Source organism: Adiantum capillus-veneris, chromosome 8, assembly GCF_014529385.1.
Source record: "Adiantum capillus-veneris isolate H3 chromosome 8, ASM1452938v2, whole genome shotgun sequence".
Classification (NCBI taxonomy): Eukaryota; Viridiplantae; Streptophyta; class Polypodiopsida; order Polypodiales; family Pteridaceae; genus Adiantum; species Adiantum capillus-veneris.
In genome coordinates this window covers 138360545-138376051 of record NC_140938.1, presented here as the reverse complement: position 1 = coordinate 138376051, position 15507 = coordinate 138360545, and the positions used below count along the sequence as shown (strand labels likewise).

Genomic DNA, 15507 nt, shown 5'->3' with positions numbered 1-15507 from the left:
TACTTTTTAAGTGCTAGTTTTGAACTTCCCCAGAACTTTCATGTTCTTACTCACCACTTTTTAATCGTTGCCCACCATATTCAAGCAGTGCACACCATTTTTTATTGGCGGTTCATCACCGTCAAGTGATTTGAATTCAATTTAAGTCGTGCCAAACCACTTCTTAGTTACGTTGAATGCAGTTTCTCACCACTATTAAGTTGTCCTCACAAAACCTCTTAATATTCTACCTTTTTGTATGGTTACTAGTTTCTGCACTAATTTGTATTTGTGGTGCATTATTTTCATAAGTAAAACAATACTACTGAATGTATCATTACTAGTTTTTAGTGGTGCACACCAGTTTTTAGTGATATAGAATCACTTTTTAATGTTTTGAAACAATTTAACCAGTTTTGAATGCTAAGTTTATTTTTAACATTTGTATACATGTATATTGCAGGTGAAGCTTTATTTAAGATTCAAGACAAAGTATGCACATATTCAGATTTCGCAATGTTGCTTCGAGTCTATGAAACCGTTCTTTGTCCGAAAATTGAGGGATCGCTACACCTGCTGTTGTATTGTGTATGTACAAATGATTTTCCTTAAAGAGACAGTAAATCACATGCAGACTCAAAGTTTTGATCTTCATGGTTCTTGCTGCATGTGCAGCTGCCCTATATGCCTTCATCATGATCAAGTTGTCAACCATGGATGTCTTGCATACAAAAATGCAAGTATGAGTACCACTTCACTGTTGGAGTCTATACTCTACCCTAGACTTGCAGAACATAGTTTCCATAGCTACCAATGCTTAATGGGAACATGCAATGCATGCGGTGTAGGTAATATTCAAATCTGTCCAAGAGAAGAAGTTGAGCAGAGTAAGCAAGTATCTGTGAAGTTTTTTGAAAATATAGTGGGTGCTACTGGATTAAACAATGAAGCTAGAAAGAGCACTGTGAAAGACATTGTCCACAAGAAAATGCTGCCTAGAGAACTTTTGCGAGTGTACCAAGACCACTTGAAGAAGTATGTCACTCACAATTTTATATTTAGGTGGCAAGCACAACAGTTCAAGGACTACATTTCTTTGTTTCCAGATGATGTGGTTGTCTCCGTCGTTGACTTTGCAGAGAAATACTCCTTCAAGGAGCAAAATGAGATCCAATCAATGCATTGGTACACTAAGCAGGTCACTATCTTTGTCCCGATTACTTATTTCCGCATCGCATCAGGTGCAATAAAGAAGACCATGCACTTTTTTGTCTCAGATGATAAACAACATGACACCTTATTTGTGCAGCATGCTTTTCTCTTACATGCTCAATGGTTGAGAGATCAAGGGCTAAGCTTTAAAAAACATTGGGTTTGGTCAGATGGCACAGCTTCACAATTTAAAGCAAAGCGAGCGTTTTACTTTGTTGCTAGATATTGGAGCCTTATTGCATGGAAATGAATTGGATTTTTTTTTTACTCAGGACATGGAAAGGGGGAACATGATGGGGCTGGGGCTGTCATTAAAAGGGCTCTAACTCATGAGCAATTGAAGCAAAATAGCGTGCGGTTGACTTGTGCAATTGAAGTTGTCTCTTTTTTGAGAATGCATCTCAGTACTGGAGCAATTGCTATGTATGACAAGCAAAAGAGGGAGGTCAGTAGGGTGTTCTGGGAGGTCAAGCTAGGCGATGTTCAGCGATCCCATCAATGGAACTGCAAACCATTGAAGGGCTCAAGAGCAATGCACTGTGTGAATGGGTATTCTGAGAACAACACTTGTGCATTGCGATCAAAATGGTTGTCATGTTTTTGTTTTCCTTGTAGGCTTGGCCATTGGAGAAGGTGTATGAACAGATCACATGTGGAGACGTGGCAATATCACACATTGGAGCCACTTGCTAATGATTCCCAGTCATATGGAGACTCAAACGATGAAGAGTTCCATGGTGCCACTTATGCAGGTCATTATGACTCCTTAAGCGATGCTCTCACACCTGAAGACAATTTTGCTGTCACTTCTAAAGAGAATAATGAGAACGTTGTTGACTTCTACATTTTGAAGTGTATAGTAGCTAAGGGCCTAACAACTAACGAGCAAATTGATGCATGGGGCAACAAGATAGAGAAGCATACTTATATGGTCACGTGCCATTGGTATAAATCCCTACAAGCAAACTTGTATGAGCTGTGGGATAACAAGCCAGTAGTTTTCATATATTCCTACTTGATAAGGCCATTGGAGAAGGTGTATGAACAGATCACATGTGGAGACGTGGCAATATCACACATTGGAGCCACTTGCTAATGATTCCCAGTCATATGGAGACTCAGACGATGAAGAGTTCCATGGTGCCACTTATGCAGGTCATTATGACTCCTTAAGTGATGCTCTCACACCTGAAGACAATTTTGCTATCACTTCTAAAGAGAATAATGAGAACGCTGTTGACTTCTACATTTTGAAGTGTGTAGTAGCTAAGGGCCTAACAACTAACGAGCAAATTGATGCATGGGGCAACAAGATAGAGAAGCATACTTATATGGTCACGGGCCATTGGTATAAATCCCTACAAGCAAACTTGTATGAGCTGTGGGATAACAAGCCAGTAGTTTTCATATATTCCTACTTGATAAGGGCAATAAAGTTCCCTATGGAGCTTGTAGTGCTCGATGGCATAGGAGTAGTGTTCGAACTTTCCAATGAAAACCATGAGGCAATATACAATAGCATCCCCTTTGAATTGTAAATCAAATCTGATTTTATATCATCTAGTGAAAGATTGAACAAGATAGAATTGGTGTAAACGTACGATGGAATTGACATGTTGGTTTTTGAGAATGCTTCACCACTCCCCCCTCCCCCCCCAAACATCACCACTAAAAAGTGTTGCAGTACTAGAAAAACTCAAAAAAAATTTACCACTTTTTAGTGGTACTAAAGTGGTTTAGCACCACTAAAAAGTGGTTAAGAATGCTTCACCACTCCCCCCGAACATCACCATTAAATGGTGTTGCAGTTCCAAAAAAACTGTTGCAATAACACAATAAAAATTTAACCACGTTTTAGGGGTTTATCACCACTAAAAAGTGGTTCTGAGACATTCAGAAGTGTAGAGAAATGTATAGTGCAGAGACATGTAAAGTGCCAAAACTTCTGTATATTACAACAATTATACAGAAACGTCTACATATCCACCAAGAATGTACAATATATAACGTTACAGATGTACAATCTCATTCATCTCCATTTATAACAAAGTGCTCAAAGACTAAACTCGAAAGTTCATATTTAGGATTGCTGATAGGGTTTGCCTTTGTATACTCCAGGGAATTGGGGGTTAGTGCCCATCTGCACAGCCATGGCAACAGTGTGCACATGAGGTAATCAAGGTCTTGGTTTTCATCAAGAGGATCAAAGGTGGGTGGACATATACAGTTGTCCCAGACATTGCGTATATTTTTATATCTGGAGTCATCTACCAGCAATGTTCGAGAGGAGTCATATTCTGGAAACTTGTTCCAGACATGGTAAAGAGGCTTGAAAGACACAGGTTCACCTGCAAGGTCTCTTGGAGCTCCAGCAATCTCTTAAAAATACGACCACTTCTCACATTGCTAGTTTGAAAAGAGATCCCTAAAGTAATAAGTCCTATGTTCCCATATGTCTGGCCAACATATACTGAGGATTAGCTCAATGTTAGCAATAGTACAAGTGCTCCAAATCATTGCATCTTCTATTTGCCTCAAATCCCAAACAAATTGCTCAACATCTCTACGATAGTAGATCCACAACTTCTCGTCCACTCTTTTTAATTTAACTCTGTTGGAAGCTGGACATGGAGGGTGTTTAAGTTGTCCAGTCTTTGGATCACGTTTACTTACATCTCGTTTCACGAATACTCCGTCGAGATCAAGGATGATGAGCTTTTTGATCTTGCAGAAATTTGAAACAAGATATCCCCATCCAAGGCAGTTTGGCGAAGTCTCCTCAATTTCGGGGCAAACTGCTGGTTCCTAGGCTTTCTCTACTTTATTTGGTGTTACATCTGCATCCTGCTTAGCTGCTATGTCTTCAACCTTCTCATCTGGTTCTTGAACATCTCCAATCCAGCTAAGTTCTGCCATAGACAAGTACCATGCCTTAAAAACCTCAATCAGACTGACATATTAATCTTTTCAAAATACACTTGGAAAGTTTACCTTCCAAGCTATTGATTTCCATTTCATTAATTTCCTGAACTTCTATGGCAACAACAGTCCACTTGGCAGGAGATACTGGAGAAAAAATAAACTCTACTTGAAAATGCTCATGATGATGTCGGAAAGAACAATACGAGTACAATAAATAGACAGTCAATGAACAATACGAGTACAATAAATAGACAATCAATGAGCAATAAACAACTAGTGAACGAAAAATAAAGCCGTCGTTTCATTATCATCAAAATGAGGGTATAAAGACCAAATTACAAAGAGGCTACAAAGCACAAAAGATTAATAGGGGCTACAGAAGTTTCTTGCGAGACTTTGGTTTGGGAGGTTTAAAATTGGGTGCTTGGAGGTTAGTCTTTTTCCGAGCAGATGAAGGCTCCTTGGATTTTTTACCTCCTGGAGTAGGCTCTGGAAGCTCGGATGCAACCTTAGCTTTTTTCTTTGGTGTGGTGCGCTCTTCAGTGTTGCTCCTCTTTTTTCTATGCCCAAAATCTCTGCACAAACATCTGAAATATAAAGATCTGCATTCTCATCAGACAAGGTCACTGCTGTATCCTTTTCAATTGGCTTCTCATATGATTTTTCAGCGTCCTCTACGTCCTTGTTCATTGCAAGTTCTGGCTTTAGAGGCACCTCAGCTAACTCCTTGGATGCGTCACCTTGAGCGCCCACTACATCTGCTCATTTTTCAACCCTTTTTTCTTCTTTTTGTTGGTCCGGAGTGTCTTCACCTGCTTGTTTCTGGGATGTATTCTTATCCCCGCACCCACCACACATGCTATCAATATTGGGCTTGCGTGATGACGCAGCTTGGGAGTGTGCTACATAAAAGACAATGTAATAATACTCAATATTAAGTTATGTGAACTTTCAAAGAGAAGAATGTTCCATAGAATATTACCAATTCCATCAACAGGAGATCCAAAGATGCCTTCCATTGAATCTTTCTTTTCCATTACATGTAGAAAAGAAACAAAATGGTCAATAAATGAATCTACAATCAGCTTCATATCATAAGGTATAAAAACATCAATTACCTGTAACAACATACTCATCCATGTTTGCCTCTCCAGGTGCCAGCAGCTTCAAAGCATCTTTTAAAGGTTCCTCACATCCATGAAATAGACATTAGCCGGCAGACTTACAAGCAATTACAAAACAAAGTGGGTGATACGGATGTTGACACAGAAGCATGTAGACACCGGTAACAACAGTCTGCATAATAGACATCCAACAAGCAACACAATCACCTAACTGCACACAGCTATTGTCCAATCCCAAATGAACAGGCGGCCTGACAGGAAGGATAGGCATTCTTAACTTAACAAATTAATAATCGTTTCCACAAATCGAAGATTCCCTGTCGCCACTTCTACTTCCCATAACAAAGTGTCATGCTGACCCTGTAAAAAATTAGCACTCCGTACTTTATAAAACAGTATAAGTGTTTGTGCATTACTTTCAAGAGTCTTCATCACTTTATGTGGTACCACTTAAGAGTGTTATATAAACACATTTAAGTGGTCTTTTACCATATAAAATGGTCTCTAACCATTTTTTTCTAATTAGATTTTAACCACTTTTAAGTAATATCAACTACTACTACGTGAATCAATCAAGCTTACATACCTGTAACTGTGCTGCCTCTTCACGTAGGTTATCGAGATTGTGCACTTCAATATCAAGTCCCATGTCTTTGAGAGTCTCCTTTCTGATTTGAATCAAGGTCTCAAGCTTTGCCATTGCTTCCTCATTTGGTACAAGCTCAGCCTTATGCAACTTGAGTTCCTCCATATCCTTGTTCAGTCTCTCTATAATCTTGGCGGCGCCTCGCATCAAACCAACCTGCTCATCTCTCTTTGTCTTTGATTGATCTAAAGCAATTTTTATTGCTTCGAGACATTGCTGCTTCTCTTTTAACTTTTCAGCAGCATTAGCCTTCATGTTAGAAATAGCTGCTACATCAGCCGTTGACGCAGAAAATGTAGTCGAGGAAACATTTGACATTCCAAATGTTCCCATCGAGCCAAAGGTCCGCTTCTTTAGAAATTCCGCCTTAGCCTGCCCTGAAAATTGATGTCCACATGAGTATGTCTGCCAGTCAAAGCCTATGCCAGTACTGTCAGTGTAATTAGGCATATTTTTTGCATTAAATTTCCACTCGCTTGCAAGACATGGACCGTTTGTGGACCTCCATTTCTCCAATTTCCTATTTAAAGTTTTCTGTTGGCGTAACATTTTGATAACACCTTCAGTATACACAATCCATACAACTAAACCTTCAGAATCTTCAACGCCCTTGCACCTCTGCCATGTAAATCCATGTGCAAAATGCACGCCTACCTCGTTGTTTGGGAGAGCTCCCTGATATACCAAAAGCAGAAGATGCATTTAAAGGGACTGAGGCCTGAAATGTATAAAGAATTTCTCCTGCTATACTACAAAGTATATCAGGGAGCTCCCCCAAACAACGAGGTAGGCGTGCATTTTGCACATGGATTTACGTGGCAGAAGTGCAAGGGCGCTAAAGATTATGAAGGTTTAGTTGCATGGGCTGTGTATGCTGAAGGTGTTATCAAAATGTTACGCCAACAGAAAACTTTAAATAGGAAATTGGAGAAATGGAGGTCCACAAACGGTCCATGTCTTGCAAGCGAGTGGAAATTTAATGCAGAAAATATGTCTAATTACATTGACAGTACTGGCATAGGCTTTGACTGGCAGACATACTCAGGTGGACATCAATTTTCAGGGCAGGCTAAGGAGGAATTTCTAAAGAAGCGGACCTTTGGCTCGATGGGAACATTTGGAATGTCAAATGTTTCCTCGACTACATTTTCTGCGTCAACGGCTGATGTAGCAGCTATTTCTAACATGAAGGCTAATGCTGCTGAAAAGTTAAAAGAGAAGCAGCAATGTCTCGAAGCAATAAAAATTGCTTTAGATCAATCAAAGACAAAGAGAGATGAGCAGGTTGGTTTGATGCGAGGCGCCGCCAAGATTATAGAGAGACTGAACAAGGATATGGAGGAACTCAAGTTGCATAAGGCTGAGCTTGTACCAAATGAGGAAGCAATGGCAAAGCTTGAGACCTTGATTCAAATCAGAAAGGAGACTCTCAAAGACATGGGACTTGATATTGAAGTGCACAATCTCGATAACCTACGTGAAGAGGCAGCACAGTTACAGGTATGTAAGCTTGATTGATTCACCTAGTAGTAGTTGATATTACTTGAAAGTGGTTAAACTCTAATTAGAAAAAAATGGTCAGAGACCATTTTATATGGTAAAAGACTACTTGAATGTGTTTATATAACACTCTTAAGTGATACCACATAAAGTGATGAAGACTCTTGAAAGTAATGCACAAACACTTACACTGTTTTATAAAGTACGCAATGCTATTTTTTTACAGGGTCAACATGACACTTTGTTATGGGAAGTAGAAGTGGCGACAAGGGCATCTTTGATTTGTGGAAACGATGATTAATTTGTTCAAGTCAAGAATGTCTGTCCTTCCTGTCAGGCCGCCTGTTCATTTGAGATCGGACAAAATAGTTAGGGTTTTCCACTGGAAAGTGATGCACCCATTGTATCGCTAATTTTTACTAGAGCCTTACCTCTTTTTAGTGCTGCCCAGCACTTTAAAGTGACTTTAAAGTGGTTCAGTATCACTTTTAAGAGATGGTGCACCATATCAGCATAACTATGTGGTGATGCAACCATGGTTTCTACCCAACTTTAAAGGGTGCTAGAGGTGCACCACTTCAACAGAGCCTATCAGTGATGCTGTACCCATAAAAAGTGAGGTTCACCCACTTGATATTTACTAGTGGTGTGCACACTACTTTTTCCTACTAAAGCAACACTTTAATTGAATCCATGGGAGAAATACCTGCATTTAACCTGCTGAACATTTTGCTTCTTGGTACACCCTTGGGGGACTCGGAAGTTCTTTTTGTAGCATGCATGTGCAAAAAATTCAGAAATTTTACAAGATATAAAACCAATTTTAGAAATGCATGCATGATGTATCTAACCTGTTTTGATAGACGACTCCTGCGTAGAGCTCTTTCCCTTCCTAGGTGTACCCTTGTCAGAGTCTGAAGGTCCTTTTGTAACCTGGTTCTTCATCCTGAAAAAATCACAAATGCCACTAAAGCATTCACAAGGGTGATCAATTAGATGTGCACAATGCATATATATTCTAGAAATAAATTCTAAACTCACACATGCATCATTAATAGTTACAATCCACGATTATCTTGCCACACATTCTTTTTTTTTTTGCAATACCCTTCCCAACAAAGGGCAGACCATATCGCCAGGAGTTGGACCTGGGTCCTTACGCACCCACCCATTCACTTTAACGACTACGCCAAGCCTCCTTTGATTATCTTGCCACACATTCAGAGACAAACATACAACGCTTCTACATCTACATGAAGCATGTTAAAACATGGATCAATGCTACCTGGAAATGCTACTTAGGAAAACCAGCCACATCCAAATTCAACCAACATTCGAGATAGAATGCTTCAAGCTACATGATGCCGCATACCTGTTGCTGCTATAGGGGATTTTTACTGAAGTTGATAACCATCCCAGCAAAAAGTACTCCTCCTGAATTTGCTTGCTGTTGTTGTGATGTTGCCGCTTGTTGCTTCGGCTAGCAGAGAAACGCAAAGGAGGGAGGAAAGAGGAAATCAGAAACCTGAATGGCGCGGGCGAGACAGAGAGAGGAGGAAGGAACGAGCGAGACAGAGAGGGAGGGATGAAACTCGAGAGAATATTTGCATTAAGTGTTTGAAAGTACCTTGAGGTGATCATTAACCACTAAGCGCTTTCACTTAGTAAAAGTCAAATTTTAACCCTTTTTTTTCATAAATTTTGAATTTAATCCCACTGTTTCAAACGCCTAAACCACCCATTTTCTCAACCCCAAAAACCATATACTATATAGTGGCAAAAGCAGTCCACCTATACATGCTTTCACCCTTGTTTCAGATAGGGATGTTAAGTTCACGTCCAATTTTTTGCGCGCACTCTTTGAAAATTTTGACACTAAGTTGAATTTTTCATCGATTTTCCATCCACAGTCAGATGGTCAAACAAAAATTTACAATCAATTGGCTTTTGATGTTTTAAAGTCGTATGTACATGATCAGCAGTCTCAGAGGGAGCTCTACCTCCCATTGGTACAGGCTATTTTGAATGACTCGTTTTCTTCTGCTACTGGTCGAACTCCGTATGAGGCAGCTTTTGGCCATCCGTTCCAGTCACTTTTGACTCGCTCGGTCAGTCAAATGCCTGATGCCAATGCCGAAAGTCAATCATTGGATGAGATTACTGAGAGTGTGAAGCTTCGGCTAAGCAAGGCTCAAAAATCTTATTCACGATAAGCTAATAAGCATCGTCGAGATATTTCGATCAAGGAAGGAGATTGGGTGTATTTAAGAATCATGAAGCAACGTCTTAAGCAAGTTGGAAAGAAGTATCCAAAGTTGTCTTTTCGTATGTAAGGCCCATTTCGAGTCATTAAAAAGATAAATGAGGTTTCAATGAAATTGCAGTTGCCTAACTCATGGTCAATGCACAACGTTTTCCATGTTTTTTGGTTGAAAGTGTTTCAGGGAACACTTCCAAAGGGCATTTCGAAAGAAGAACCAGAAATCATCGATGAAGCTGAAGTCATGGAGCCGGAGGAAGTCTTGTTGCATCGGTTTCGACATAGTTCGAAGAAGCAAGTGAGACAATACTTTTTGAAGTTGAAGGATCGAGGCACCCATGAAGCGGTGTGGGTAGACGAAGAGTTTTTCAAAGATTATCCAAAGTTGTTGGCGGACTACAAGGAAGCCATGCAGCTCGGTACCAGTACCTCACTTTAAAAAGGAGGGGATGTCACGTGACACATCCAACCCTATATATCCGTGAACAAGCTACTTCGATAACAAGGTTCCGTCAGTCCAGAGAGTCTAGATTAGAAGTGATATGACACTTTTGTGAGTCTATTCGTAGACCGTGCATGCCCAGTCGCTTAGTATAGATGCATATCCTCTGGTTGCACACCGCATGATCATAAGCATTCCCATTAGAATCCATTAGAATCAGTTTGGGGATTTTTCCAATGCATTTAGCCTATTTTATCTATTTTTGACATTTTTCACTTACTAATTTAAGTGACTTTTGTTGGGAAGTAGGTAGGGAAAATTGGGTAAGCTAATATATAAGCAAACCAAGGTTAGCACTAAGCAGCAGATGAGCCAGGATAACAGCAGGCCATTGGCGATAGGTCCTCCCCTCTCTCAGCAAGAACCACCAAGCAACCCCTTGCCTTGGCGTTTTTCCCTCCCTCATCCTTGCGTTTTGCAAGATCGCCAGCCTCCACTTGCTTTGGCGTTTTTCAGCAGGTATCTGACCACAGCCCCTTGGGCTTCTAGCGTTTTTCATCATTGCTAGCAGGCTGTCCATCTCAGTGTTTTTCAGCACCTACCCGCAACAGACAGAGCGATTTTCAGCCCTAAACACAGCAGGAACATCATCATTTTTGGCAAGCAAAACCTGGGTTTTCAACAATGCAAAACAGCCTCGAAATCAATGTTTTCCATCGCAGCAGATTTCAGCCTTGAGCGTTTTTGGACAGCAGTCAAAAGCTTTCAGTTTTCAGCCCCATTGTCGGCCTCGTCATCCCCGTCGTCATCATCGACATAGCATAGACTTGCATCAGTCACATGCATCAACATTGTACCACTTTGTGCAATCAATAGTAGACCACTCTCGCCGATGAGAGTGGGGCCTTCGGAGGAGGGTTTTACAACGTCTTTGGTGTCGTATCTCTCTTCTCTCTCTATCTCTCAGTCTTATACACTTATATGCACAGTGTCCATTCACGTTGTTTGTGATCATAGCACTCTTCATTAAGAACGGAAAGCTCTACCTTCCATAAGAACATAAAAAGAACCTTGAGCACATTATGCAGCACTCATCTTGAGAAAGAACAACATTCATTCCGCTGCACCTTACACATGGAGAAGCCACTATGTCTCTATGATCTCGCGGCTCATTAGAGCCAAGGCTTCAGTACCACGTGCCATTATCCGAGCAGAGCTAGCTGCCCCCCCACTAGTGGTGGAGACGCTCACTAAATCTGTCTCCTTCATACACCGCATGTGGGAACTTCCCAAAGACAGATATGTCCGCCTTGCACTTGAGTCGTCTCGACAGTTAGCCATGCAGGGAGATACAACATGCTGGTATGGGGAGAAAACATCATGGGTTCAGCATAGACAGATTGCCCCCCTTCCAATACTCACTGGATGCACCCTCTCTAACTCTTACACAGTCCGAGATCACCAAGATCATCCGCTAGGACCTGACTCAGCTAGACACCAGGAGGACATGGATACAACCAACATAGAAGTTGGGCACGAAGATGGCTTTCTATAGAGAGCATCTTCTCCAGCTTACGGAGGACGGTTTTGTGACGAGACCCAAATACATGGATACCCACTTGTCTCATGGGATACGATGTGCTATTGGCCATATATGCACATCTTCACACCAGTTAACCGGTCGAGACTGGGAGATATAGTGGAGTACCGGAAGAGGCCAGGACATGCCTCCTCTGTGACATGGAACCTGAGACAGAGTCGCACTACACATGCCACTGCCCCGTCTACTACGAGATACGTGGCCGATTCCACTGCTTGTTCAGAGAGGGCCTCGAACCACTCTCCAAAGTCATGCGGTACGAGGATCAGAGATGCTTGGGTCTGTTTTTGCTTGAGCTGCGCAGACGTAGAGAGAGAGTCTGATGAGGAGAGATACTAGCCAGTCTCATAGATGGATCACATACTTCTTTAGAGCAGACATTGGACACCTGGAGGAGCTACTACCACAGGAGAGCTCGTCACCTCACAGCAGAGGCACACTGATCGACCAAGCGACCGAGCTCGAGAGATCCAGACGCCCACAACTGCAGAGAACTACACAGCATCGACGAAGGCTGCATCAGAGGATTCGGGTCACTTTGGCCCGACATGCAGGACGCCCGGTTAGGCTATTGACCATGGAGGAGATTGATGAGATCCGTCAGCGACCGATGCTAGATCTTTTGTTACTTAGCTATCCCACCTAGCTGTTTAGCTCACACCTAGCAGTTTAGGATTCCATAGTATTTTATTTTGTCATTTTTGTTACTCTGACTTTGTATCAGATCCACCACATTGTAACTTTCTGGTCTCATAGGTCACTTTGGCTATTTGAAGACGTTAATATAACATTTCATTTCATTTCATCTCTCTCTCTCTCCACAAGATTAACACCAAGGCCGGTGTCCCGAACCTGTCCCAAAGCAATAGTCAAGCTTCGCCCTTGCACACAGAAAAATACCTCGAGTGATGGATTGCCTACTTGAACCCTGAGGAAAAAGTGATAATCACCAGATGCTACACAAAACTCTGGTCCTCGAGGATCCCGTAGAAACTCTTTCCTTTCTAAGCATACAATAAGGGCCACACTTCCCTCTTTGGTGAGCTTGATGGCATTTCCAATAACATTCAACGTCGCCTGGAATAGACGCTTGTCATCTCCTCTAGCAAAGTCTGGAAGGTCAGGGTCCGAATATAAGGATACGGACAGCTTCTTCACAGATCCAATGGGTTTTACCAAATTTAGAACCTGCCAAACCATGTCTTGAGAAACTTAGCAGCTAAATTTTTGGATTTTGCAAGATAGAGCCACAAAACAAAATGTGCTACAATACCTCACGAAACAACAATGGTAAGTTGAATGTGCGAATATCAAGCTGAAGGTTGCCATCTTCAAGCCTTGAGAGATCAAGAACATCACTGAAAAGTGGAGGTTACCACTTTTCCCGATTGTTTCAAACATAGATCGTTGCTCAGGAGTAAGATCCATTTCTTGTACAAGAGATGAGAATGCAGTGATAGCAGGTGTCGGTGTTCTCATTTCATGGTTCATGACTGCCAAGAAATTGTTCCTGGCTCGCATTTCTGTCTCAGCCTCCCTATGAGCCATGTCGAGAGCAACTATCCTCTCCATCAGTAATCCCTAGCTTTGATGGACTCTTGCAGACATGGCAGCATGTGAAAAAGCTACAGCTACCTGCACTCAAGCAAACCCTATGTGACTAATCAAAAGAGGACATGGTAGGCAAGTGTGCATGGAGACACTCCACAATCACAGGGAATTTAAGATTTTCCTTGCCATGTAATCGGAATGTAAGGTTATTTTCTCTGTCCTTTTCAAGTGCACAAAGAGTTCATCAAAGGTCAGGGGTATAGCACATGAATCGAGGAGAAAGGACATATTTCAAGACTGTTCTTAAAGCAGGAGAGATCCACAGGACATACCTGCTTGCCACAACCTCAACAAGCTCCAACACATGTACATGCCATCTGCGTGCACTATCTGAGGGCTACATTAGGACCATCAATGCAAAAGGTCTTTTTGATGGATCAGGGAAATCTCTTATGTGGAAGTTGTTTAGGCGCAACAGTGGCACACGCATCCCCACAACATCCCCAGCCAGATACTTCCCTGTGCGAGGCAGTGTCATCGCCACAGGGCTGTGAGGAGATATTACCATAGCACGATGGCTACTGAAAACCTGCTTTATAGTTGGGTGATGTATGGGGACAGTCATGGGTACGGGACTGTGCTGCAGCAAAGTGTGGAAAGCTGCAACTCCAAACCATTACTCGTTGGCATCCACAATGTGCACTCTTCGAGTGCCAATGTTTTTCCAAGCTCTACGAGGGTCGTGTTCACAATTGTGTGCCGATCGAGAGTGCTTCTTATCTCTTGTGTAAGCATTCGCACATGCCTCCATGTCTCCTCCTGCGTCCGAATCATGCCCATTTCTCTATCAAGCTCTACTGCCTTGTTCTTCAGAAAAAACTCCCTCGTCTTAACACTCAACAAATCAGGGATGATATGCGCCAGCATGAGGGCAGTTGCATATGAGACCACGGCTGTTAAAACCATTGATACTGTCATCACCGTTGCGCAACACTGCGAGTGACTATTGAAGATCCACAAATCGATAAGGTGGATGGCACCACACAGGACAATGAAGGCACCAAATTGTACTAAAACCCACCTATGAGGGAACACTGCAGATTTCTTCACAAAAAGTAAATGAGCTCCAAGGGAATAGAGAAGTATGCCAAAGCTATGAAGAAATCTGATATGTAATGATATCACAAGAGCAAGTCATCAGCGACCCAATGGCAATCGCAATCCATCAGAGATAAACTGCTATAAAGAGCCCTATTTTGAAGAAAAGCCTTTTCGTTGTGGGTTGATCGAGTGCACTCATCTTATCAAATCAGGCAGACAGAAAATGGAAATTTTGAATCAAGCACGTAGTACCGTAGACGGTGCTAATAGTGCTAACTCAGAGAAGTCATCTTCATAAGAGATGCAAGAAAACGATAGAAAGGTTAAACGGAGCAAAGAAAAGAGGTAGCAGAGACAAACCCTGATGGGTGCAAGCCCGCTTGTAGCTTGTTGTTGCAAGTCTACTTTTCGACTCCAGGTGTTCCTCATCTTCAGCATCTGCGCTTGCTGCTTATTGTGTACTGCCGCTCCCCCACTGATACTCTTTCGAGCTCCAGGTTCCCTCTGTTGCTGTTGTGTTGTTGCTCTCATCCACACGCACCTCAATCATGTAGGCCTCGCTCGGTGAGAATGTGTTGAAAACAAAACAAAGCGAGGATATCCGCTTCAAAGGAGAGAGAGAGAGAGAGAGAGAGAGCAACCTCCATGTTCCCCGATGTGTGAGATACACTCCATCTATATCTATATCTATACTATCTATAATGGGGGAAATCCCTATCTATAATGGGGGGAGGGATTCCGGGCCCCCCTCCCTACCACGCGTCAACAGCAGTACCTTCATCCGGCGGGTGTGGCCTGCAGTTCGGGCGCACAACGATGAGAGAGAGAGAGAGAGAGAGAGAGAGACGCAACCTGTGCGAAAATCAAGAGAGGCAGGCCACACTAGTTTGAAAAATGGGCAGCTTCCAACCCCCACATGAAGGGGAGGGGATGACCACTCTTTGACATCATCTCTCCCTAGTCCCGTATTTCTAAAAGCTACCTCGCCACATCATTTGAAGAAAACTAGGACTGTAGAAAGGCCCCCGGTGGTAGGCCAAAAAGGGACTAAGACCTCACCCCTTTGTGGCAGGGAGGGGGGAGGGATTCCGGCCCCCACTCCCTGTCACGCGTCAGCAACACCTTCATCCAGCAGGTGTGGCCTGCATCTATACTATCTATAATGGGGGG

General features: G+C 42.3%; 1 protein-coding gene and 1 pseudogene across 7 annotated transcripts in view; both read right to left on the bottom strand.

Moving 5' to 3' along the window:
• The window catches only part of LOC147453037 (uncharacterized), a 35544-nt gene extending 20561 nt beyond the window's left edge, over nucleotides 1-14983 (bottom strand). Inside the window, exons 1-6 of one of the 6 annotated variants that reach the window (XM_086518559.1) lie at nucleotides 14698-14983; nucleotides 8235-8350; nucleotides 8090-8148; nucleotides 5232-5288; nucleotides 5096-5137; nucleotides 4391-5015 (exon numbers count right to left, since the gene is read on the bottom strand). In XM_086518559.1, the coding sequence (XP_086374685.1) occupies nucleotides 4876-5015; nucleotides 5096-5137; nucleotides 5232-5288; nucleotides 8090-8111 (261 nt within the window). In that variant the 5' untranslated portion in view covers nucleotides 8112-8148; nucleotides 8235-8350; nucleotides 14698-14983 and the 3' untranslated portion in view covers nucleotides 4391-4875. Of the gene's footprint in view, nucleotides 1-4390; nucleotides 5016-5095; nucleotides 5138-5231; nucleotides 5289-8089; nucleotides 8149-8234; nucleotides 8351-14697 lie in introns of those variants that run through there. The other 5 variants (XM_086518560.1, XM_086518558.1, XM_086518557.1 and 2 more) reach the window with 5 other exon arrangements.
• LOC147453038 (ethylene receptor 2-like) lies at nucleotides 10581-14462 on the bottom strand (annotated as a pseudogene). Its single transcript, XR_015188944.1, has 3 exons — nucleotides 13573-14462; nucleotides 12959-13325; nucleotides 10581-12873 (listed from the first exon to the last, which is right to left on the bottom strand). The product of XR_015188944.1 is annotated as an ethylene receptor 2-like (transcript).
• Nucleotides 14984-15507: the final 524 nt, after the last annotated feature.